The 26,881-nt window shown below is 44.4% G+C and overlaps 1 protein-coding gene across 1 annotated transcript in view; it reads left to right on the forward strand.

Moving 5' to 3' along the window:
- Positions 1 to 26,881, forward strand: part of FMNL3 (formin like 3) — a 126,502-nt gene that overhangs the window by 31,474 nt on the left and 68,147 nt on the right. Inside the window, 1 exon segment of the mRNA XM_081935003.1 lies at positions 25,577 to 25,660. Within this exon segment, the coding sequence (XP_081791129.1) occupies positions 25,577 to 25,660 (84 nt within the window).

Consider the following 26,881-nt stretch of genomic DNA (forward strand, 5'->3'; position numbering starts at 1 on the left):
ATATTTTATCTGAGAATGATGGGAGTTGTAATTAGCACTAGCACTTAGACTTATATACCGCTTCACAGTGCTTTGCAGCCTTCTCTAAGCGGTTTACAGAGTCAGTTTATTGCCCCCAACAATCTGGGTCCTCATTTTAGCAACCTCAGAAGGATGGAAGGCTGAGTCAACGTTGAGCTGGTCAGGATCAAACTTCTGGCAGTTTGCAGAATTAACCTGCAATACTTCATTCTAACCACTGAGCCACCACAGCTCTTTACTTGTACCTCTAATTAAGTACGAGTAATGGCTACCAGCTGAAGAAGCTATGAACATATGAACTCCACGGGCTGTATTTCATAAATGCCATTTATGACAAAACCCAAGAATTTGGGGGTGGGGGGCAGTAATGGTTTTCTCTTAACCTTCACTAGTGGTTCGTATTGTGTCCATACAGATGACGTCAGGGAATTCCCCCTGACAGCCGGCATCTGCACTAGCAACAGTCAGGTCGCGTCTGATTGGCTAAGACGCGACCTGGCTGAGAGCAGGGAAACTCTGGCTTGGGGATTGGCTGGTTCGTCTGACAGCTTCGTATAAATAGCTGTCAGACGAACCCTGCATTGATTCTCTCCTGTATATTTGTTGAGTCTGTTCGTGTTCAATAAAGACTGGTTAATTCTCCTCACGACTCCGCTCGCCTTTTGTGCCAACTTAACACTGGCGACGAGGATGGGATTCAGCCGCTAACCCACCGAACGTTCCATCTTGGCACAATCGTACCGGCGACCCGTTTCTTCCAGCCTAGCTCGAACCTCTGAGGAGACCATGTCGGCGATGCCAACATTCGTTCCTTTTGGCTGCGACGGCGAGACATGGGAAGCGTTCCTGGAGCGCTTCAAGTGCTATCTGATAGCCAACGGCCGTCGCGATGTGCCAGATGATGAGAAGTGCAGCTTTTTCTTGAGCTGTTGCGGCACGCCAATGTTTAGCGCCGCTCGCTCACTAGCCGCCCCTCAGCCAGTCCACTCTCTGGACTGGGCTACATTAACGGAGCGTCTTCAGCGCCACTACGCCCCTACACCATCCTGGGTGGCGAGGCACTACGCTTTCAGGCGCTGTGTCCAGAAGCCGGAGGAGTCGGTGAGCCAGTTCCTCCAGTCGCTTCGCACAGCGGCGATGAGGTGCGAGTTTGCCGACCTCGATCGCAACCTCACGGAGCAGTTCGTCAGCGGCGTGAAAGATCTGCGCCTTCGCCGGCAGCTCCTGTCACAAGCGGACATCACACTGACTGGGGCCATTGAGCAGGCAAGGGTGGCGGAACTCTCCGACGAGTCAATGGCGGAGATGTTCAACCTGCCGCCTCCGCCAGGCCGCACTTGCCTGGTAGACGAACTAGTTCCCCTGCCTGTTGACTACCCTGAGGAGGGAGCGGTGGCGCGCATTGGCCAGTCCACCAGAAGACGCGGCCCTCAGCGAGCCCGGGAAGCTGTGACCGCTTGCCTTGGCTGTGGAGGCAACCACGACCGTTCGGGTTGCCCCTTTAAGGCCACGGTTTGCCGCCGCTGCCTTAAGAAAGGACATTTGGCCCAGGTCTGCCGAGCGCAGTTCCCCTTGCCACAGCGTCCAGATGATGTCCCGACCACAGCCGCCGTCAAACAGCAACCTGGAAGCCGTGCTGGACGACAGCAGCAGCCGCAGCAGCAACAGCAGCAGCAGCCTTCGCACGGAGGCTGCTACGCCGTGGACGCTGACTTCCACGCCAACCCCGCAGAGTTGGCCTTCCACACGGGTGCAGGTGCGGAGCGCATCAAGGCGTCGCTCCTCATTGAGGGCTCCCCCTGCACCATGGAGGTGGACTCGGGGTCATCCCGATCCCTATTGTCGTGGGCAGAGTTCTCCCGCCTCTGTCCAGGCATCTCAAAGACCCAGCTCTCCTCCCCAGACGCAACCCTACGGGACTACCAGGGGACTCTAATTCCTACCCTGGGTTGTCACCTGGTGCGGGTGGAGTACGGGGACTTTTCGGGGTGCCTTCCCCTCCTAGTAGTGGAAAAGCCTTTGCCGGCCCTCCTGGGCCTTGACTGGTTCCCGGCACTTGGCCTATCAGTGCACGGGGTAAGGCAAGTGGTGGCCACGCCTCCTGACGTGGCCGATATACTTGCCAGGTTCTCCGATGTGTTTAATGGGCAGCTGGGGGCGTATAAGGGAACGCCCATCTCCTTGAACCTAGACCCCCAGGTTGCCCCCATTAGGCTGAAGGCCCGTAGGGTGCCTTTCGCCTTGAGGGCAAAGGTTGATGCGGAGCTGGACAAGCTCGTCACGCAGGGAGTCTTGGAGCCGGTGGATTACTCCAAGTGGGAGACCCCTTTGGTCATCCCAGTTAAGGCGGATGGGTCCATTCGCCTCTGCGCCGACTTTAAATCCACCATCAACCTTGCCCTCCAGGCGAACCCCTATCCAGTTCCGGTAGTGCAGCATTTGCTCCACTCTTTGGGGCAGGGCTGCATCTTTGCGAAGCTAGATATGGCGCAGGCCTACCAGCAGCTCCCGGTGGATGATGAGGTGGTGGCCGCACAGACCATCGTCACCCACCGTGGAGCTTTCCGTTGCCGCCGTTTGCAATTCGGCGTTTCCGTAGCCCCGGGGATCTTCCAGAGCCTAATGGAGCGGCTGCTCCATGGGCTCCCTGGTGTGGTTCCGTACTTCGATGACGTCCTGATCGCCGCCAGCAGCCGATCGGGCCTCATCGAAGTACTAGTGAAGGTCCTCGAGCGTTTCAGGGGCGCGGGCTTAAAATTAAAGCGCAGCAAATGCTCATTTGCTGTGCCCCGGGTTGATTTTTTGGGCTTCACAATTGATGCCCAGGGAATTCACCCCACCCCTTCCAAGGTAGCAGCCATCAGGAACGCCCCCACGCCTGCCTCCAAGACGGAGCTGCAGGCGTTCCTTGGCTTGCTTAACTTTTACGTGCCATTTTTGCCGCATAAGGCGTCACTAGCCGAGCCGCTGCATCGGTTGCTCGACCGATCGGCAGCCTGGCGCTGGGGCAGCCGCGAAGCGCATGCGTTCGCGGCTGTCAAAGACTTGCTGACGTCAGAGGCAGTCCTCGTCCAATATTCGGACAAGCTGCCTTTGACTCTTGCTTGTGACGCCTCCCCCGTGGGTTTGGGGGCGGTCCTGAGCCATGTGCTGCCCAATGGCTCGGAGGCCCCCATAGCCTTTTATTCCCGGACACTGACTTCTGCAGAACGCAACTACAGCCAGATTGACAAGGAGGCTCTGGCTGCAGTGTCAGGGATTAAGAGGTTCCATGATTACCTCTATGGTCGGCACTTTACTTTGTTCACCGACCATAAGCCACTCCTTGGGCTTTTGGCAGGTAACAAGCCGACCCCTCCCATCCTTTCACCGCGCATGACCAGGTGGACAGAGTTCCTAGCTGCATACAGCTACACTCTGCTCTACCGCCCGGGCAAGCTCATAGGGCACGCTGATGCCCTCAGCCGCTGCCCCCTGCCCATTGCAGACCCCCCGACAGTGCCTTGCCTGTCGGTTTTGGCCATAGCGGATTTGGCTCTGCCGCTCTCTTCCGGAGAGGTGGCCTCGAAATCTAGGGCTGACCCTGACCTGTCCCAGGTCATGCTATGGGTCCAAAGGGGCTGGCCTGAGGGACCGGTGCCAGAGCACCTTCGTCCCTTCAAGGCCAGGCAGTTGGAGCTGTCACTTCACAGTGGGTGCCTCCTGTGGGGTGACAGGGTGGTCATTCCACCCAGCCTGCGCCATCAGGTGCTATCTCGCCTTCATGAGGGCCACCCGGGCATAGTGCGCATGAAATGCCTGGCGCGCAGCTATGTCTGGTGGCCTCGCATTGATGACGAGATAGCCGCCTGGGTGGCCGGCTGCTCCCCCTGCCAACATTCCCGACCGGCGCCACCGGCAGCCGCTCCTAGGGAATGGGAATTGCCCCGTGGGCCTTGGTCCCGCCTCCACGTGGATTTCGCGGGTCCCTTCAGAGGCCAGGTCTTCATGGTGGTGGTGGATGCATATTCGCACTGGGTGGAGCTCATCCTCATGAGGTCCACCACAGCCGAGGCCACGATCAGGGAACTGACTAGGCTTTTCGCCACCCATGGCTTGCCGGACGTCATTGTCTCTGATAACGGGCCTCAATTTGCATCCACCGCGTTCCAGCTGTTCCTGGCTTCTCAGGGTATCCGCCATGCCCCAGTCGCCCCATACCATCCGGCTAGTAATGGCCGGGCGGAACGGGCGGTCCGCTCGGCCAAGGAGGCGTTAGGCAGGATGGATGGGGCAGACTGGCCATCAAGGGTGGCTGCTTACCTCTTGGTACAGCATGCCACTCCTTGCCCCCTGACCGGGAAGTCTCCAGCTGAGCTGCTGATGGGCCGGCGCCTGCGGACCACCTTGGATAGGTTGCACCCACTCTATTCAAGTGAACAGCCTGGCAACCTGGGGCCCCCTCCCCGTTCTTTCCTTCTGGGCGATTCTGTATGGGCTCAGGCATTCTCAGGGGCGGTTAGGTGGGTGCCTGCCACCATCACCGCCATAACCGGCCCCTGTTCTTACAGGGTCCAGCTACATGATGGGACCGAATGGCGGCGGCACCTGGATCAATTGAGGCGCCGCCTGCCCTGCAACAGCGACAACATCCCTGCCAGGTTGGCCATCGATGTCGCTGCGCCTGAGCCCTCCAACGTTCCGTTTCCTGGTGCCCTTCCACCAGCCACTGATCACCCGGTCCAGCTGCCCAGGGCCTTCCCGTCCTCGGACGCCGCCTTCCGGCCGTCCATTGTTGAGGATGTGCCGCCCGTTAGGCGTCTGCCTCCCGGTTTCCAACTGGCCTTCCCCGAGTCAGGCCAGGCCTACCCTGAAGTTCCCCATTCAAGCCCGCCTTTGGCCGCGCCCCCTCGGCCCTGCCTACCTGGTCCTTGTCGTCCTCCGTCAGGGGTGGGCCTCCAAGATGGCGCCCGGAGCTCCACTCCCTTGCGGGAGGAGCTTCAACGGGCACCACCTTCCTCTCCGGCGCCTCCTGTCGAACTGAGGCATTCTGGGCGGGTCCGGCGCCACCCAAACTATTTGCGTGACTACGTTTGTGCGTCGTCTGCACATGCGCAGTCACTGGGGGGGAAGGAGTATTGTGTCCATACAGATGACGTCAGGGAATTCCCCCTGACAGCCGGCATCTGCACTAGCAACAGCCAGGTCGCGTCTGATTGGCTAAGACGCGACCTGGCTGAGAGCGGGGAAACTCTGGCTTGGGGATTGGCTGGTTCGTCTGACAGCTTCGTATAAATAGCTGTCAGACGAACCCTGCATTGATTCTCTCCTGTATATTTGTTGAGTCTGTTCGTGTTCAATAAAGACTGGTTAATTCTCCTCACGACTCCGCTCGCCTTTTGTGCCAACTTAACAGTTCGGAATTGGGAGCATGTGCGTGGTGTTTCTGCGCAAACGCAGAGTGTCCGTGATGACGTCTGGGTGAGTGGGTGGAGACTCCCGCTATCGCCACTACCGGTTCGTCTGAACCAAGGCGAACCAGCAGAATACCACCTGTGGTGGGGGGTGAATGTTGGGTTTATTTAAATTAGCTTGTATACTCTTTTCACTGCTATTGGGAGCTGCCCAGCAGATGAAAGGACTGGCTGTATAAGTGTTGTAAACAAATGAACAAATGCTATCAAAGTAAGGTTGGAAGATTGGGATAGTAGTGGTTGCTGTTTGCAAGTGGTGGTTTTTTGCCATGCCTAAGCACAACAATTTTGCAAAAGAGGCAAAACAAATGGTGGGTATGAAGGATAAGATACTATATAATCTCTGGAATGATTTCTGTGTAATGAATGTATCTTAGATAGAATAGAATTTGCATGCATTGGAAACTTAATATTGGGGGGAAATGTTGGAGCCTAGCCATTTCCTTGTTATGATGACTAACTGATGGCACCAAGAGAATCAATTTCTGCCTAAAGATTTAAATCAGGAAGAAGAACAGGGAAAAGACCATCTTGGTTCCATTTATTTTCCAGAGAGTCAATATCTCTTAAGAGCTTGCTTCCTTTTCCAATTTAGAAAGGACTGAATTTCACAATTAGTTATCCCGTCGCCTTGTTTTTCAGCCTTTGTTTTCAGCTGGGCATCCCTAAACATAGACAGAGCAATATTAAGGAAATTCCGATCCTTTGAATTTTCCTATTTATTTGTTTTTTAGCTTCGGTGTCTAGTTCTAATTATCTTTTGTGATCCAGAAGAAAGCTTGCTTATCTTGATTTGTTAAGTTTGCTTGTTGCCTTTATTCTTTTCATAAACAGCTCAAGGTGGCGAACATACCTCATACTCCTCCTTCCTCCTGTTTTCCCCACAACAACAACCCTATGAGGTGAAATTGGGCTGAGAGAGAATGACTGGTTCAAAGTCACCAGTCAAATTTCATGCCTAAAGCGGGACTAGAACTCATCATCTCCCAGTGTCGAGTTGGTGTGTTAATCACTAGACCATGCTGTTTGTCCTTGTATGGAAGACTAATTTAAGACTAGTTTGGGAAGTAGAAAAGACATCCAATCCAATCCAATCCAATACAATACAATACAATACAATACAATAGTAGAGTTGAAAGGGACCTTGGAGGTCTTCTAGTCCAACCCCCTGCCTAGGCAGGAAACCCTATACCGTTTCAGACAGATGGCTATCCAACATCTTCTTAAAGACTTCCAGTGTTGGGGCATTCACAACTTCTGGAGGCAAGCTGTTCCACTGATTAATTGTTCTAACTGTCAGGAAGTTTCTCCTCAGTTCTAAGTTGCTTCTCTCCTTGATTAGTTTCCACCCATTGCTTCTTGTTCTACCCTCAGGTGCCTTGGAGAATAGCTTGACTCCCTCTTCTTTGTGGCAACCCCTGAGATATTGTAATACTGCTATCATGTCTCCCCTAGTCCTTCTTTCTCTTAAGCTAGGCATACCCAGTTCCTGCAACCGTTCTTCATATGTTTTAGTCTCCAGTCCCCTAATCATCTTTGTTGCTCTTCTCTGCACTCTTTCTAGAGTCTCCACATCTTTTTTACATCCAGAAAGAAAGCAAAGGCAAACCACTAAGATCTTCTTGTCAGGAAAATTATAAAATTCATTAAGAGTTTATTCAAGGGAGAGTTTTTGTTTTTTAATGAAAGTTTGTTAAATGTTTAAGCCATTTTGAAATGTTTGGATAGAATGCAATAGAAGTAAAATGAAATATGTAACATTTTCAGCTGCTTCTGAAATTGTCTTTGCTTAGATATGTTGCATAGGATATTAGGACGAGAAAGCTTCTTGAAATTTAAAAAGAATATTCTTAAAACGTTAGTACTCAAACAGGATTTGGCTGTAACGCTATAGCTATAGGTGTTCCTGCTTCATTCTAATTTAGTTTCTGCCTAGCTTTTGTTTCTTACGCTGAGTAAACAGAAACAATTGACGATGCTAAATCTATTTCTGGATTACACCATTCAGTTGTGTAGAATAACATCTTTGAATTCTTTGCAAGCACGTATGCACACATAGAGACTTATTACACAGATAAAAATAGAGCATTGGAGAAAGACAAGTTCCTTTTGGGGGTAAGCAACATTATGCCAAGTGCAGAAAAAGAGTAGCAAATAGTAAGACAAATAAATTAAAGGCATAAAATAAGAAAAACAAAAGGCAACCTAGGTGAAACTAAGTTGGCACCAGCTCCATTCATGATACTTTTCTATGCTTTTCTATTCATGTAAACCACCTGTAATTTCTCCACATCTATATGTTCGTTTATAGATGGCCTTCTGTTCTCATCTCTTTTTTCCCAGTGTATTATTTGCTCCATGCAATCATGTCTTTCTGAACCTTCCTCTTTCTCTCAACCCATTGTTTCTTCGTATATTGTTTTGCACTTTGTCCCTAATTCATTCTCTTTGCATGAACAAATCACATTCTTTTTTCATGCTCATTGTTGTTCACTTTTCACTGTTCACATTCCATATTCATTTTGCCACCATTCATTCTTGACCTGATGGTTTCACATACTTCTTAAATATACTAATCACACTATTTTACCCCTTGCATCCTGGACATAAATTGTTTCAACTCCTACCCTCAAAACGACGCTATAGAGCACTGCACACCAAGACAACTAGACACAAGAACAGTTTTTTCCCCAAACGCCATCACTCTGCTAAACAAATAATTCCCTCAACACTGTCAAACTATTCACTAAGGCTGCATTACTATTACTATTAGTCTTCTTATTGTTCCTATCACGCATCTCCTCCCACTTATGACTGCAGGACTGTAACTTTGTTGCTTGTATCCTTACGATTTATATTGATATTGATTGTTTCCTGATTGCTTATTTGTACCCTATGACTATCATTAAGTGTTGTACCTTATGATTCGTGATGAATGTATCTTGTCTTTTTATGTACATAGAGCATTTGCACCAAAGACAAATTCCTTGTGTGTCCGATTACACTTGGCCAATAAATAATTCTATTCTATTCTATTCTATTCTATTCTATTCTATTCTATTCTATTCTATTCTATTCTATTCTATTCCTTGTTTTTGTGCTTTATGTTTCTGCAGACATCCCCAATGCTCATATAACACAGTGAGTAGACACACAATCTTATACACAATATTTTCACTTATTTCAACAAATGCTCATTCCTCACAATAAATCACATATTGCCATCTATCTTTCTCCCAGCATTTGCACATCCTAAAATTTCTCTTATCTTGATCTACTTGCTCTAGTTTTTCAGCATTTATATACAACTTAAAATTGTTCATTCAAGTTTTCTTTGTCCCTTGGTCTTTGTTATATTTTCAGATGCTTACTATTTTGTTACATCATGCAAGCAACCTGATGATCCCTGCGAATCGTTCAGGTTTTTAGCCAACAACACAACATTTCCTGCATGTACAGCTACACTCACATTCCTGTCCTCAGCCAACACTCTTCTAATGTTACCCCAAGCATTCCTTATATATTTATCCATAAATACATTAAACAGCCGAAGGGATATCAGAACTCTTTGTCTTATTTCCTGCTCAATGTTGAACCATTTGCTAAGTACTCCATACTCACTCATGATCTCCACTATGTGTATTCACTGGATTCAACTGTCTGCCTTTGACTTCATATTCACTCAAAACATTCTTTAATTTCAACCTATTCACCATTATCACATGCTTTTTTTAAAAAAAATGAACAAACGTACAATAACCCTTATTTTTTCACAGCCACCCATTTCTCAGATTTGCTTTAAAGAGCAAAAGTCTGGTCTGCACACCTGCACTATACTTTTCAAATACCATTGGTTCCCTTTCAATCAGAATTTCTGCCAAGCACTTTCCTGCTTAACAAACTAATTACTTTGAAGTTTTTGCAATCACTCTTGCTACCTTCACCTTTGAACAGAGGAACAGAAATGGCATTCTTGCAATCGACAGGTACACACACACGTTAAACCAGTTGCTCAGCCATTCTGTGGGCAAAATGTAACCCCCGTATTTTAATATTCACCGTTTACATTAGCTAAGCCTGCTGTATCATTTTTCAGTATAACACAATGTGTGATTTCAGTTTCATCACTTCTTTTTCTCAAGCAAGGTAGCTCTTGGGACAGTCCCATAGGTAATTCCCATGCAGCCATCTAAAATATCCCTTGCTTTATAGTTTCATTCCAAATCATTTCATCACTTTTATTTTTGTGCCATTCACTCTGATGGAGTCTCTTTGTATAGCCTTTTTCTTCCACTTTCCAAACTATTTTTATACGTACATTAAAATTGTTCTACAAAATGTATCTTCCTCTTTTAATCGTAAGCATTCTTTCCTCTCTCTGAGGACATCTCTTCACTGAAGTTGGGACATTGGACTGAAACGCTCAGATTCAGAATGAAAAGCTCAAAACTTCAATTGTGTCCTAATGAATGATTACAGAGAGAATGTTTGGATTCCTGTATGTGACTAACATGTTGTGATAGTTGGAACGGGGTAAGGGAGGGGTAGGACAGAAGGGACACATACAAATGCTGGGAAGATGTGACCTCTGCATTTAAGGACACAACTGGACGATCACTACATGAAAATGTTTCTCACTCTTAAGAGCTGACAGAAAATGTGCAGGATACTTATCCTCATTGCCAGGCCTTATTGCATCTGGTGTCACTTGCTGATGGCAAGACCAAACGTGGTAGAACAATGTTTACCCAGGCATACGTATATCATAGCTAGGGGATGGGACTCGCTGAAAGACAGCTTGCATAGCGTACCCTCCTCCAATTTTTCTCCCAATCATCCAGGAGGAGAGAGAGGGGGAAGGGGGAGGGAGGGAGGGAGAGAGAGAGAGAGAGAGAGAGAGAGAGAGAACAAACTTCTAGATTGAGATGGATTTCAATCTTGTTCTCCAGTACTTTAACCACTAGACCACAGTACCTCTCACAGTACCTTAGTACAATTTGAGCAATTATGGCGAAATGTATTCAAATCCCTAGTAATTTCTGTGTTGTAATGCCTGAGATCCTCTTGGAAGCTGTTCTGCTCTTTCCAGCTCATTCTCATTCTCCTTGCCTATTGCCTTCCAATGAAGAGTGTTAACTCTCAGGAGATGCTCCAGGGTGGATCAATTCCAGTTTGTAAAGTGGCAGGGGGGTAGTAGGTCTATTTTGTCCACGAGAAGATCCTTACTCAGCTATCCAGTAGCAGAGGTGGGTTCCTACCAGTTCAGACCGGATCGACTGAACCGGTAATGGTTTGCTGGCCTGGGTCATTGGAACCGGCAGTGACCCAGGCCTGCCACGCCCCCAAACTGGTTCTCCTATGGGGCCACCATCTTCATTTTTGGTTCTGCACATGCGCAGAACAATTTGTGTAATTGCACAAATTTAATTTTTTTTTTAACGTTTTGCACATGCACAAACCTACTTTTTTGCAAATAGATGTGCAAACAAAAAAAATTTGTGCCCACCGAACCAGCAGTAATGCTGGGAGCAACCCACCCCCCTGTCCAATAGATATAGAGACAAGCCTCAATAATTATGCCCAATCCCATGTTTGCCTTTTATTAGAGATTTTCAGCAGGCAGGCAGGCAGGCAGGCAGAGAGACATCAAATCATACAACCTCATGATTTAGGAAGTCTGGACAGCTAAAAATATATGCAAGCAATTTCTTCCTTTAAAAAAAAACACAACTTCCTATCTCAGAATGTCAGCTGATCACCTCATGTCTTTTTGTTACCTCTTCGGCAACAAGGTTTTCATAACAATGTAATTTCTGTCTCTGCTTAACAGGAATACCCAATTCTCCCTCCCCCATTTTTAAAAAGCAGTTTGAAAAAAGTAACCATCTGCTGTTCTGTTTTTGTTTTGTTTTTCCCTCTCGCCCAACCCACGCACTTTTTTTCTTTTCTTCATGGAGCTTTTTTAAAAAATATATATAACAAGGATTCTTGGCTTAGCCACTGTTGGTTTTTCTCCTTGATTGTAAGAGAGGTGGTCAAACTGGAAGAGTTCCCAGATGCTGGTGGGAAGGAACTTGGTGTGACGTTCTACGGTGACATTAGAGACCGGATCATAACTTTCTCAGAAAGTTAGATAGACTTTAGTGGTTAGATGCCTGAAATTTCTGCAAAATGTCTGACTGAAATGATTGCAGACCCGGAGTTCTGCATATACTCTAGTCAGAACTGGTTCACATAACCTCAGAAGCTCATTTGGGTGATGCTACAAAATCACTGTTGCCTAGAAGTGCATTAAAGCAATTATGCTTACAATTGGGAGCGCGGAGGTGGGGCAGTTGTGGCTCAAGAAACCACACCCAGCAGTCAGATCACCCATTATTTATTTCCCATTTTTATTATTTTTTATAAGTAATTCAAAGCAGCAAACATACCTAATACTCCTTCCTCCTTCTTTTTTCCCCCACAACAACAATCCTGCAAGGTGATGTGAGGTGAGAGAGAGTGACTGGCACAAAATCACCAGGCCACTGGCATACTTCTAATGCACTAGTATTAGTTTTAGGGATAATCCCCAGATTTGCTCTCCAAACTAAATTAGGAGGAAGTTAGAATCCTGTTGCACCTTCAGGGACTTGGCATGGGAAGTGAATTTGGAAATCCCAGGAATCTGGATTGCTGATGGGGATCAACAGATCTCTGCATGCATCTAAGCTCTACTGGAATGAGTTGCAGGATAGAGTCTGTGTTGGAGGTACTGTACTTCAGTCTTATTCAATTGAAAGGGCCCTTGTTAAAAGGAAGTTACCATATTAGGGCTCTACTCTCATGTAACAATTATTTAATTTTTGTTTGGTGCCCCCAAACCCTGTAACGTTGTTGTGCATGACAGATTTTTCACTACTTATGCCAACAAGGTGCTTCTCATGGGTCTGCTGTTTATTGTGCGAGTGTGGAAATGCCATTTTGATTTCTTCTATCCTATTTTTTCCTATTCTGTGGGCTATTCCTGGGTGCTGCTGGCTATAGTCATGGATGGAGCTCATGCATTAGTGATTGCTTCCTTGGGTGGCACGTAGAAAAACAGCAAGTAGAAAAACAGGGACCACCTTTGGTGGGAAGGTAACAGCGTTCCGTGCGCTTTCGGCATTTAGTCGTGCCGGCCACATGACCACGGAGATGTCTTCGGACAGGGCTGGCTCTTTGGCTTTGAAACGGAGATGAGAGTTGAGTTGGTCCTAGAGTTGGGAATGACTAGCACTTATGTGCAAGGGGAACCTTTACCTTTCGGTCACAAGCAATGTTGGGAATGGAGAGTGAAATGTGTGTGCGTGTGTTTCATAGTAGTCCTGCTGAATATACCAGGAAAACTCCAGATTTCATCCTGTATTCTTCCTCCAATCCTGGAGCCCAGCTGCCTATGGTTGAACAGGGGTTCAGTGTTTGAGGTACATTCAGAAACTATTTCGACAGGTCAGAGATGAAACCCTGTTCTGTGCTTGTGATCTGTTAGAAAGATGACGTAACAAAGGGCTGCACCGGCTGTCCAAAACATCTCCCTACATTCACCTGGCCTTGACTGCCTCAGATTAAAGAGAGGAATTAGTGGTAACATTTGATGGGGAGGTAAATGAAGTCAGAAGAACCTTCCAATCATTTTCTGTAATTGGTCTGCATGGAAGCTCGGAAGGGCAGCACCATTCACTGGCCTCATTACTGTGGTTATAATAAGGGGTGCAAATTTTACAGGCATACTTTCCTGCTAGCTCATGGTAGGGGATTGCACCATAATCTTGCTGTGCCCTAAGAGAACTTTATATACAGCAGGAGTGTCCAAACTTGGGAACTTTAAGACTTGTGGACTTCAACTCCCAGAATTCCCCAGCCAGCTGGCTGGGGAATTCTGGGAGTTGAAGTCCACAAGTCTTAAAGGTCCCAAGTTTGGACACCCCTGATATACAGGTAAATGTAATGTTAAAAATTTTTAAGGGCATTTTAAAAATATGTAAGAATATTTATTCCTGGATTGACTTCCGTAAAAGTTCCTTTAGTGAAGATCGGCAATGATTAAAGCTTTCTTTCTTTCTAGATTCATTGGGACTATGATTCCTCAAATTCCCAGTAAGAATACCAAAAGCCAAGATGGGATCTGTAGCTCTGGAGCCCAGGTTGAGGAACGTTGTTTTAAAGGATTGTATCATTATAATCCTAATTTTTTATTGATTCATTTAACTTTTCTGCTAGAAAATGTGCCAAGAAATAAATAGATCTGATCTAGACCCATCCTCCTTCATTCCCCCCCCCCCCAGATATTTAACATTCTGTGAATATAATTCATAGTCCATCTTACTGGTATTTTTGCTTATAAATATTTGAATGTAGGTTTTGGTGAATACGGTTTGGTAACTTGATATAATTATTTTAATAGGAGGCAATCATAATAATTGGATTCACACTGGACAATTTTCTTTTTAATTCAGTGAATGAAGTGTGACGTGTCATAGGACTGTTCTGATGGTCCATTGAAGTTAGTGTTTGAATCTAGTTCTGAGAAGGCTGTTGGACCATGAGGGTTGCTTTGATGTAACAATACAATACAATACAATACAATACAATACAATACAATACAATACAATACAATACAATACAATAGCAGAGTTGGAATGGACCTTGGAGGTCTTCTAGTCCAACCCCCTGCCTAGGCAGGAAACCTTCAGACAAATGGCTATCCAACATCTTCTTAAAGACTTCCACTGTTGGGGCATTCACAACTTCTGGAGCAAAGCTGTTCCATTGATTAATTGTTCTAACTGTCAGGAAATTTCTCCTCAGTTCTAAGTTGCTTCTCTCCTTGATTAGTTTCCACCCATTGCTTCTTGTTCTACCCTCAGGTGCCTTGGAGAATAGCTTGACTCCCTCTTCTTTGTGGCAACCCCTGAGATATTGGAACAATGCTATCATGTCTCCCCTAGTCCTTCTTTCTCTTAAGCTAGACATACCTAGCTCCTGCAACCGTTCTTCATATGTTTTAGTCTCCAGCCCCCTAATCATCTTTGTTGCTCTTCTCTGCACTTTTTCTAGAGTCTCCACATCTTTTCTACATCATGGTGACCAAAACTGAATGCAGTATTCCAAGGTTTTTTTTGAACATTTGTGCATAATCAAAAATCTGTCCATTTTTCTTTTTGTCCATATTGCTGATCAGCACGTCTGGAAAGAAAGCAATAGAGAGTGCACAAACTATACAGTTTCTTCCAGCTTCATGCTCAGAGATGTGATAGGAAAATAATGATGGACACATGCATATATCTCCCCCCCTGTGTGTGTGTGTGTGTGTGTGTGTAAGAGAGAGAAATATGTCCAACTGCTGGAGGTGCACTTGATAAAAATAGAGGAAAATTCTAACAAAATGACACCACCCAAACTGCCGTTCTTAACTAGTATTTTCAAAATAGAGCATCTGTTTTATAAGTCTATAGAGGAGATAAATGTAGAAGCTTGATGTTTAGTTTCATTTTTCTCATAAAAGGGGGCAAAGATCTACATGTATCTGATACTGGCTGTCAGCTGCTGGAGTCAAATTGAAGGTTGACCAAGGTTGACCTGTACTTGAATAAGAAATTGCTATCTGAGTAGCATTCCCGCATCAATGCCAAAAATGATATCTTGATTTGCCCAAGTTATGCCCATTTTCTATGAATGAATAAAAGTTATGAGTTTCTTTTTTTAAAGAGTGATTTTTATCCAGGCGGACTTAGATGCTGTTTCTGAGATCCATGCCGTGCATTGTAAGGCAGAAAGGTCTCAAAGAGAAGAGGAGAAGACAACTATATGTTCCCCGCCAGAATGCTTAGCTGATGAGTTCAGGAAAGAAGTGACAGCACTGTTCCACATCTGTGGTTAATGAACGACAGGAAGTTGGTTTAGACAGGAAACATCAAGGCTTTGTGATACCTGGAGTATGTGCCAATAATTTTGACAATGAACTTATAGTAAAACAGGTATTTTGAACCAAGGTTTGGTGAGAAATCCATGCTAATTGAGTTCCTATCAGAGTCAACACATCATTAGTCAGCACTAATCAAAGCTTCTGTCTTCTTAGAGGAAAGTTAAGCACAACTGTTCCTTAAAAATCTGAAAGATAGAATCATAATTTATTGTGATTTTAGTTCTTTTGCACTGTTAGCTTCATTTTTATTTAGAGAAAGCAAAATTATTCAAGCCCAGTCTTTAGTACCTTACTTACTAGATCAAGGATTAAATAAATCTTGAGATTTTTGTTATATTTAGAGCCATAAGATCTCTGATTTCCTGTCCCATATCCCAGAAATGACTGAACTATTTCAGGGTTAGGAAGGCATCCTCTGGGTGTTGACTTATAAGTGGCTACTATTGCATACAACAGCTCCAACTTTTCTTCTTCATTCCCCCAAAATTAGCAATGCAGGACAATGTTGGTTGGGAACAGGAGTATTTATAAAAGATTAAGACCAGATGACATGCATGCCACAAATTGGGAGTGGGGGAGTGGAGGAGAATCTTTTCCCCTCTCTCTTTTCAAAGTTTAATTGTTCATGGAAGCAGAAGTGATGTTTAATAAGTAGTAGTTTTACTTAAATGTTTTGAGTGTGCTTCCTGGTCATCTACTTAAGGCAGATATTCTCCCCATTTGGATATAAAAGTTCTGCCTTGGTCCAAGCTACTTTCTCAGTTCTAACATGGGAAAGGAAGCTTTTAGCACTGGTGGTTGAAAATCCAGAAGGGGCTGCGTTGGGAGCAATTTAGGAATGCAGTGTGGGCCCTTTTTGCCTTCTTGTGGCAACTCCTGTCACTTCTGATTCCTCCCCCATAAGAACAAAAGTGACTTTGTTGAGGCTCCATCCTCCTTACATTTCCAAGGAGTCAGAGAGCCACTGAGTCAGAGACTGTGGGCTTTAAAATCTGGCAGGTAGCCTGCATTTTGTAAATGGAGCTTGTCCACTATAAATCAATCCTGCCTGTGTAGGGGAAAGTTAATATGACACGCATGGTAGTAGGAATGATAGAATGGAAGAAAGGGGTATCTATGATGATATACAAGGTTTGTCCACTTTGACCATTTTACGATGTATGAATGCATGCTGGCTGGGGAATTCTGGGATTTTGGAGTCACACATTTTAAAGTTGCCCAGTTTGAAAAACTCTGGTATAGAGTGGGCTGGAAAGTTTGTGAATTGAGCACAAAATTCATGGGGATGTCTGGGTATAGAACTGTAGAATATGTGAATGGTACAAAGTGTGTGAGCGTATTTAAAAATAACAAAATGCAGAGATGGATAAATCTGTCCAGTTTCTCACCCCACCCCACCCCCCCAGTTTTAAGTTTGGTTCATTCAATTTCCTTTATTGGTTTGAGAATTACTGAAGTTTGTCCTGTGCATTTTTATACATATTTTCCTAATATATGCATCTTTGCAAAACATTTTCCTAATGTGTACAGTTTGGGCAAGCTGTTTTCTCTAATGTATGCTGTACATTTTGTACAAGCCTGTGTATTTATACTATATACATATTTTCCCATAATAACTTTGAATTAGTGTTAAAAATGCAAAATTAAAAGTGCTCAGGACTTGGAAGGATTAATTTCTTAAATCTATTCTAACAGGATGTCCAGGCTTCTCCTGTCATTTGATTTGGTCTTAGACCTAATTTTACCCATCCACAATGTAGTCATTCTCTTAAGGGTGGAGACCAGAATTTTCTGCTGATGGTATTATCTGTGGGAACTCCCTCATCAGCTTTGTTCAGTCAGGATCCCTAATTAGCAGATGTTGCCTAAATAGCTCAATGAATGCTGCTGCAACCCTACAACAAAGAGCAGGTGTTATACTAGCGATTGGATTGAAAAGATTTATTTTGGTTTGTGGGATGTACTTTGCTTCCCCCCCCTCCCCATTTGAATATTCAATCCACCCACCAGATTCGGATGTGAAATAAAGAATGGCTCAGAATAATCCACAGCTACCCAATAAACAGTCCAATTTGAGTGCTTGTTCAGTGAGAAGACTGTTCTCAACAGTGAGCTCAACGTCTACAAAAACCCACCTCTTTACAAAAAGCTGCCTACAGCTCTACAGTTTAAATGTGGTAGGCCCGGGGCAGCTTAATTGATACACTGTTCTTAAATATTTGAATGCCAAAATTATTGCTGTCTAATGTAAATTACCTAGAAATCTTGATTGAACTTTCTGTCCACCAAGGTTTGTGGATATGAACTGTATAGCCAGGACATTCTATTGGAAAATTTGGCACAATGATAGTCTGAAGATAGCATGGCCAGGTAAAAAGTTAATTGAACTACTATTGATAGGAGCTGTGTAGACTGTTTTTGTTCATTGCCCACAAAAAAGGCCCCATCAGATTTTCTCTATGGCTCAGTGGCTAAGACGCTGAGCTTGTCGATCAGAAAGGTCGGTAGTTCGGCGGTTCGAATCCCTAGTGCCGGAGTGAGCTCCCATTACTTGTCCCAGCTTCTGCCAACCTAGCAGTTTGAAAGCACATAAAAATGCAAGTAGAAAAATAGGAACCACCTTTCGTGGGAAGGTAACAACATTCCATGCACCTTCGGCGTTTAGTCATGCCAGCCACATGACCACGGAAACATCTTACGACAGCGCTGACTCTTCGGCTTTGAAACTGAGATGAGCACCTCCCCCTGGAGTCGGGAACGACTAGCACATATTTACCTTTTTACCTTTGAGTGACAGGTTTGAAGGACAGTTTTGAGGGACAGGTTATGAAATCTGTACATGTTCTCTTGCATTACAGAATGCTTGGAAAATGTCACATGTTCTGCCATCATATTATTAAGAGGCAAATTCCATGCAGGATAAATGAATCCCAGAATTAAAGAGATTCCATTCTTGGAAAAAGTTGATGATTTAAGACAGTGTCACCTGTACAGCATGAACTCATGAAACAAATTGACATCACTCTTTGAAATATTTGCTCCCCTTTCGGCTTTCCTTTTAAAACTGATGTTGCCATGATGCAGCTAACCCTCAGGTGTCCATAAAGCAAGTATCTAAAAATAAACACACACCTCAGAAAAATTCTATTCAAGTCATTCTCATATGCATCTGAGATATCCCTTTTTCTCTAAATTCACCGTTGAGAGACATGTTATCTTATGCTGGAGAAAATGAAGGTTGGGCATCCCAACTCCAGCATTTTCAAAGTTTAGGGGGACGAGGTGATGCTGCTCTACAATAGACTGACTAGAAGCAAGGTCAGAGAAGGATATAACACAGGCAGCATATTTAAATTTGTTGCTTTGGAGTATAATATATTTTAATACAGATTGCTAGTATTTATTCCATAGTATATAAGCTCCACAGCATGGAGTTCAGTCCTGACAGGACTCAAGGTTGACTCAGCCTTCCATCCTTCTGAGATCAGTAAAAGGAGGACCCAGATTGTTGGGGGCAATTGCAAATAATGCTTACATAGTAAATTTCCCAGAAGGTGCTATAATGAGCTATGGGGCAGTATATAGACTACTGCTGTTGCTAGGTAAAGGTAAAGGTTCCCCTCACACATATGTGCTAGTCGTTCCCAACTCTAGGGGGCAGTGCTCATCTCCGTTTCAAAGCCGAAGAGCCAGCGCTGTCCGAACTCATCTATGTGGTAATGTGGCTGGCATGACTAAATGCCAAAAGCCCATGGAATGCTTTTACCTTCCAACCAAAGGTGGTTCCGATTTTTCTACTTGCATTTTTTACGTGCTTTTGAACTGCTAGGTTGGCAGAAGACTGCTATTGCTATATCAAAGCTGTGTTCTAAAGTCTTCCTTAGACCCCAGAGGGATTACTTTTTTAAAAAAAAAATCAAAGATAACATACTGTTAAGTAAGTAAGCTCCTTGTTAGGAGAGAGAGTGTGCAGAGAAGCGTAATGAGAGTGGTATGGAAGAACACGCACAAACCAGCATACAGAGACACCGAATAGTATAAATTATAGTAGTTTACTATGTGGAAATATAGAGGTATTCAGAGTTCAATTTAAAGTCCAAGTCATACAGGGTTCAGTCAGTCAGGTATCAATGTTCTCAATTAAGGAATGATCCTTCGAACACAGTCCAGTATCAAATAATCAGTTTAGCACACAAAGCAGCTAACAGTAGCAAAAACACAGTAACTCACGATACATCCACCAATCAGCATCTAACAGAGTGCTAACAGTCATTCTGGCTCCCTCTTATGGCTGCTTGAGGTAACAGCAACCAATCACATTACAGCAGTACTTAAAGAAACAGTACTACCATCCTGGTTTATATATTGCTAACCCAACTGTTAGCTTACATTCCTAACACATACAGTACAGATAGTGCTTGATTTACAACAGTTCGTTTAGTGACTGTTCTAAGTTACAACGGCACTAAAAGAAGTGACTTATGACTGTTTTTCACACTTACGATCCTTGTAGCAACCCCCTGGCCACATGATCAAAATTTGGATGCCTGGCAACTGGTTCATATTTATGATGATTGAAGTGTCCTGAGGCCGGTTGATCACCTTTTGCGACCTTCTAACCAGCAAAGTCAATGGAGAATAGCACTAGCACTAGCACTTAGAGTTATATACCACTTCACAGTGCTTTTAGAGCTCTCTCTAAGTGATTTACGGGGTCAGCCTCTTGTCCCCAACAATCTGGGTCCTCATTTTACCCACCTCGGAAGGATGGAAGGCTGAGTCAACCTTGAGCCGGTGAGGATCGAACTGCCAAAGTATAGCCAGGTTTACTTCACAATCATTACTAACTTAACAACTGCACTGATTTACTTAACAATTGTGGCAAGAAAGGTCGTAAAACAGGGTAAAACTCACTTAAACAACCATCTTGCTTAGCAAGATAAATTTTGGCCTCAGTTGTGGTTGTAGGTCAAGGACTTACCTGTAATGAAAATCTTGCCAATGGGAATCAAGTCATGCTCCAACAAAAATGGAGTCTTCCCTTACCTCCACAAATGCTCTGATAGGATCATGCCTATTCATCTGCCTCTCTAAAGTAGAAACCAATCTAAAAGTTTGTACAGTTTCAAACTCAGTTTTTTGGGATAGCAAGAGGAAAATCCTAAACCCAAAATATGTCTTTTAGCTTTTTTGCATCTACAGAAGCTACTTCTTGTATTGTCAGTATGAAACTCTTGGAAGTGTTTCAACTGCTGAGTGTATCATAGCCTGACCACCACATGGGCACGACAGTACTGCAATGAGTCATGTTTGATTTTATTTTTAGGGTCTTTTTTTTTTTTGCCATTTCCTGAAAGCAAATGCCTCCTTGCCTAGGAAAAATAAAAGAGTCTCCGTCTGGCAGATATTGTTGGCTAAAAGCATTATATTCTACTTATTTGCTGGAGAAGGGCGGGAGGGAAGAAATGTGGCTGAACATGAAAGGGGAAATATGTAGCTGAGGGATCATTCCTGTACAGCTGTATAGTATTAAGCATGCCTGAACCTCTTGCAAAACTTGTAAAACCCTGGATCAGTGAGAACTTGTGATGTACAATACAGGTAGCCCTCAACTTATGACCACAATTGAGCCCAAAATTTCTGTTGCCAAGTGAGACATATATTAATTAAGTGAGTTTTGCCTCATTTTATAACCTTTCTTGCCACAGTTGCTAAGTGAATCACTGCAATTGTTAAACTAGTAACATGATTGTTAAGTGAATCTGGTTTCCCCATTGGCTTGGCTTGTCAGAAGGTCACAAAAGGTGATTGGAGAACCAGGGGACACCATAATCGTCATAAATATGACTCAATTGCCAAGCATCTGAGTTATGATTGTGTGACCAGGGGAGTGATGAAACGGTTGTAAGGGGGAAAAACGTTCATGAGTCACTTTTTTTTTGTGCCATTGTAACTTTAAAACGGTCACAGAGAAAATTGTTGTAAGTCAAAGATTATCCAAATATCCATGTAAAAGTAAAGGTTCCCTCACACATATGTGCTAGTTGTTCCTGACTCTAGGGGGCGGTGTTCATCTCTATTTCAAAGCCGAAGACGTCTACGTGATCACGTGGCCGGCATGACTAAACGGCGAAGGCGCACAGAATGCTGCTACCTTCCAACCAAATATGGTTTATTTTTCTACTTTCATTTTTACATGCTTTCGAACTGCTAGGTTGGCAGAAGCTGGGACTAGTAACGGGAACTCACTCTGTTACGCAGCGCTAGGGTTTCAAACCGCCAAACTGCCGACCTTTCTGATCAACAAGCTCAGTGTCTTAGCCACTGAGCCCCTGCGTCCCAAATATCCACGTAAAAAAGCCAATTTGATGTAGTGGTTAAAGTGCTGACCTTGGAGTTTCTGCCCTGCATCTATATAGAAGCCAACTGGGTAACTTTGAGCCAGTCATTTTAATCCTCGGAAGGAGGAGGAGAAGATAGGCCATTTCTGAAAATGTTGCCTAGAAGGTTGCATGGACTTGTCCTTGTAGGTTGCAAGAATCAAAACTGACTTGAAGGCTTACATATAACTTACACGCAGACGCAGATTTAGACACTGGAAATTTCTACCACTGAATGAGGCAAGGAATTGAAAAAAAAAAGTAACCCGCCCTAATCTTAGAAACAGATGGTTTTGATGAACTGTATGCTCCCAGTTTCAGACCTTTGGAGGAAAACTTCTAGGTATTATTTTGAGCATGAAGAAATCAGTCAAGTCTTGCAGCTTTAAGATCTAGAGAAAACTAGAGCCAGAAGCATTGACAGCACACAAGACAATTTCATGCCTACATGAACAGTATATCCATAATACCACAGGCTCCTTTTTGGGATTTGACCAGAGGTGGGTTCCTACCGGTAGTAATTTCGCGGCCTGAGTCACTGGAACTGGCAGCGACCCAGGCCTGCCACGCCCCCAAACCAGTTCTCCTAAGGCACCACCATCTTGATTTTTGGTTCTACTCAGGACAATTTTCATTGCAAATGTAATTTCGCCCCCTTTTTAAACATTTTGCGCATGCACAGACTTTTTTGGTTGCAATGCGCATGCACACGGATCATTTGCAGTAGTGCTGGCAGCAACCACCCCTGGATTCGACTGTGACACGTTGCAATTTTTAAAAGGTACAGTTTGAGAGATGATTAGCTTCTTCCAGTACTGTATGTAGGTAAACTAATTTTGTCTTACTATGTTATAGAGCAACTAAAAAGTACAAGAATAGAAAGAGTGCAGGTGTAAGAAGCAGTCTTCTCTTTTCAAACTACCTTCAGTTCCCTTCCTACCATAATGTAAACAAACAAACCTGGATAGTAAAGGCACATGTTGGATCCATAGCAGTTCTGAGTCAATGTATAATTATTTCAGATTGTTAAGAGAAAACCTTGCCTGAAGCTTTCAGGATGGGAAGAAGGGTTTCTAGTCAAAGCACAAATTAATGGATAGGTAAACAAGTGGAATACTTTACAGTGAGGCACTTTCATTTCACTTTCACATTTGAGTTATTATTTCTAGTTAAGCCCTAAAGCTATCATATCTGTTCTATACACTGAGATCAGAGATGAAGATGGGATGGGATGGGATGGGGTAGGATAGGATGGGAATACCATAGGAATAGAATAAAATAGAATTTTCTCTTCCATGAGGTTTTTCTTTGCTGCAAATATCATTCTTAAAGGGAAAGAGAAATGAGAGCCAAGCTTCCCCAACCTGGTTTCTTCCAGATACATTGGATCAGATGACTCATTCAGGTTCAAAACTTTCTACCACCCAGCCCAGCAACTCCACCTGTTATCATTTCAGCATTGCCTATTCTAACCACCCATCCATTGCTATCATGGAATGCCTGATTTTATTGGAAGTGATCTAATCTTGACATGCACTATTCTTCCATTTCACAGTTTGAATTGCCACGAGGTGGTCATATCACGCTAGTAAAGTTGGGGTGATCTATCCTGATGGTGAAACATTTGAGTTATCTTTGACAAACAAAACAGATATTCCAAAGTTGGAACCTCATGTTTCTAGATCAGAACAAACAGGAGAAAAGAAGTGGAAGACAAAATATTTGAGAAAGATTGGCCTAAAATAATCCCATGAACTCCATGGTTGGGTTCAAGTTTCTGTCATTAAAAAAGTACATAAACATAAAAGGGTTGTTTGTGGAGTGAAATGGGTGGCCTATAAATTTAATAGATAAACAATAATGAAAGACATCCAAAACAAAATAGAAAGCAGTCTTACTGTAAAAATAGAAATCCAAGAGGACATAATTTGTTTAAGGAAATTGAAGGTAATAAACAATTCATCATCAGATGCTGAGAAATTTACAGCTTTATGGATGTCAGATAAATATATATTCAGAATTGGAGTGGCCTACAGCACCTGTAAATAAATGTAAATAAGTGAAAAGAGAACTAGCAAAGCTGCCTGGGAAAAATAGTCTCTTAACCAAGCTGCCTCTCCCCCAAAAACCCTCCTCCAGGGATTAGAATCTCCCTTTGTTGGATGGTAGACATTGGAACAAGGCTCAGAAAAAGTTTGGTTATGGACATTCAGGAGAAATTAATTTTGATGGGGAGGGTGGAGACAGGTTTGTCCTAAGACAGGGGTTGGCAAACTTAAACACTCAAAGAGCCATTTGGACCCGTTTCCCACAGAAAAGAAAACACCAGGAGCCACAAAGGTCCTAACCGGAAGCCCCTTGTTCAATTCTGGAGCTCACCGGAAGTTCAGTTCCCCCACCATAGAGTCTTCTCCTAGTGCATACTTTTTCCTCTACCTATCATAACCGAAAGCCCTATCAATTGTGGAGACAACTGGAAAACCCTCCCCTTGTCATAGAGTCTTCTCCTGGCGCACTGTGTCCCCCCCCCAAAGCTCCTCTCAAAATTGTGGCGCCAACTAGTGACAGAGCCGCAGCAGGAGGAGGAAAGAGCCACATGTGGCTCCAGAGCCGCAGTTTGCTGACCCCTGGCCTAAGATTTACAAGTGTTTAAACATACCCTTTCCCCAAATTGCACAAAATGAAATGTTTGAACTACAATCCAATATGCAGTCACCCGGGACATCCCACAAAACTCTGTGTGCTTGGCTTCCTAACAGAAGCTAAAGATGGCACCGTAAAAGTTGTAGCTTGTAACAAAAGGCTGGTCTTTGCACAAAGATGCCGAATAGAAAGCTATTAGCTTCAGTGTCCTGGATGCTCTGTGGTTTTGATTTAAATTCTGGACTCTCGACAAGCCAGTACATTCTTCTGCTATCCAGTCCCCATGGGTCTTGAAAGTTTGCCAACCCACATGCTCCTAGTACCTTCTCTTAAACATCACCATCTTATGGGATCTAGGAACCATGCCTGTTTCTGTAGCAGCCCCTGCTCTATGGAATGCCCTTCTCCTTGCAGTTTGGCAGGCCCCTGCCCTCTTAGCCTTCCAAAAAGCACTTAAAATCAGGCTCCCAAGTACTGGGATAGGATGAAGTGGACGAGAGGATTTTATGAGGAATGTACATGGAAGCTTAATTTTGGTGCCAGGTTTGTAATGATGTTGGTTTTAATAGATATATGTATTATTTTGTTTTATTATTGAAATTATTTCAATTGTTGTCTGAGAGCCATCCAGAGATTGATACAAGATGGGCAGCTATATAAATGGTTTGACTGACTGACTGACTGACTGACTGACTGACTGAATGAATGAATGAATGAATGAATGTTTTTTAAAAAAACATTTTAAAAAAGCAAGTTTGGTCTAGTGATTAGGGCACCAGGCGGGAGGGCAAGAAGCAATGAGCTCAAGTCACGCCTTGACCATGAAGGCTAGCTGGGTGACTTTGGCCAGTCTCAACTCAACTCACCTCACAGGGTTATTGTGGGGGAAATAGGAGGAGGGTGGTATGTTGGATGTTTGCCACCTTGAGTTATTTTTAAAAATTAAATAAAGGAAGGATATAAATAATAATAAAATAAAATAAACCCTGCCTTCTGCTCAGCAGCCCATTGCAGAATATAAGACACATAATGCATACATTCTACCACACACCCAGTTCTGAAGATGCATTGCGGGATGCAGAAGGCAGTCTCGTATGCCTCCTCACTACCTGTCCCTCTGCTTCTTTCCACAGAGCTCCATGAATCTCCCTCCTGACAAGGCCCGTCTTCTGAGGCAATATGACAATGAGAAGAAATGGGATCTAATTTGTGACCAGGTAAGAGGGCTGTAGGAGTTAAGATGGAGAGGGAGGGAGACTAACTTTGCCAAAGAGACATAACATGTCAGGGCACATCAGCTCATGACTCAAGAGGACTATTGCCAGAAATAACATGTGGTCCCCTTGATCTCAGGGCTTTGTTTTCCTTTAAAAGAGCAGACAACATCTCCTTATCTGAAGGCTCTTTTTATACATGGTTGCTGAAGTCTTTGGCATCTAGGAATAGTCCCTGTTATCCTTGTCAGTAATGGGAAATTTCTACACTTGATCTAGGTAAAGCTCCATTACAAACTGAAGAAAAGAAATGCTTTTTTATTTTCTGGTCATTTTTGGTCAATTTAATATTTTTTAGAGCAGTGTTTTTCAAAGTGTGGTCTGAGGATTTTCCAGTAGAGTGGAGGGAGGGGTCACAGAAGGGTTATTACAGCCTGATTGGTCCATTTGACTGAGAGAAAACTTCTTAACCTTCGGCTTCTCCCGTTGGTTCCCAGTTTCCTCTCAGTCGGTCCAAGACTCAGGTTTGGTTCCTAGTAGGAGTGTTTATGGTTTTCTAGTTAGTCAGGGCATGATAATTGCTCTTGGTAAATTTGGAATTTTTAATTGGATTACTTTTAGAAAATTATTTTTGTAGTGGGTCTGCCTTGCAGGGCTGTTGTTTGCTGCCCTCGGAAGGCTGGGAGACTCAGTAGGGGGGGGGCGCTGGCTTCCTTCCCCCGCCTCGAAGGTCGCTCCGGACTGATGCCTGGTGTCTCGGGCGTGCCGGGTGACCCTACGTGCTCTGCACATGTTTTAAGAGAAAGTCGCAGCGCGCCGGGGCTTTTCAGCGCGAAAGCGACAGAGCGGCTTCACATTTGAATTTCTTGCAGTTACAGCCCGCGGCGGCGGTGCGGGGCCGTTTTTTCTTGAATTTGGAGGTCTCCTGGTGATTAGGAGCTCCAGTGTCTTTCTTGGGTGCCGTTGGGGGCGGCGAGCGTGCAAGCGGCCGCCCGCAGGCAGAGGAAGCTAAGGGCGAGGTCGGCGGCCATTTTTAGGCACGCTTTTGCCAGGGACCGCCCAAAGAAGCCAGCAGCCATTTTGGATCACGTGTCTGGGCATTGCAGCACGGAGAGGCTGGATACAACGTGGCCGTGCAGTTGTAGTTTTACCGGAGGCCCGGAGCAGGCGATTCCCACCAGCTGAAGGGCTGTTTCTGCTTCGAAATTCTTTTGGTGCACGTGA

The sequence above is a fragment of the Natrix helvetica genome, assembly GCF_964273705.1.
Source record: "Natrix helvetica genome assembly, chromosome: 1".
Classification (NCBI taxonomy): Eukaryota; Metazoa; Chordata; class Lepidosauria; order Squamata; family Natricidae; genus Natrix; species Natrix helvetica.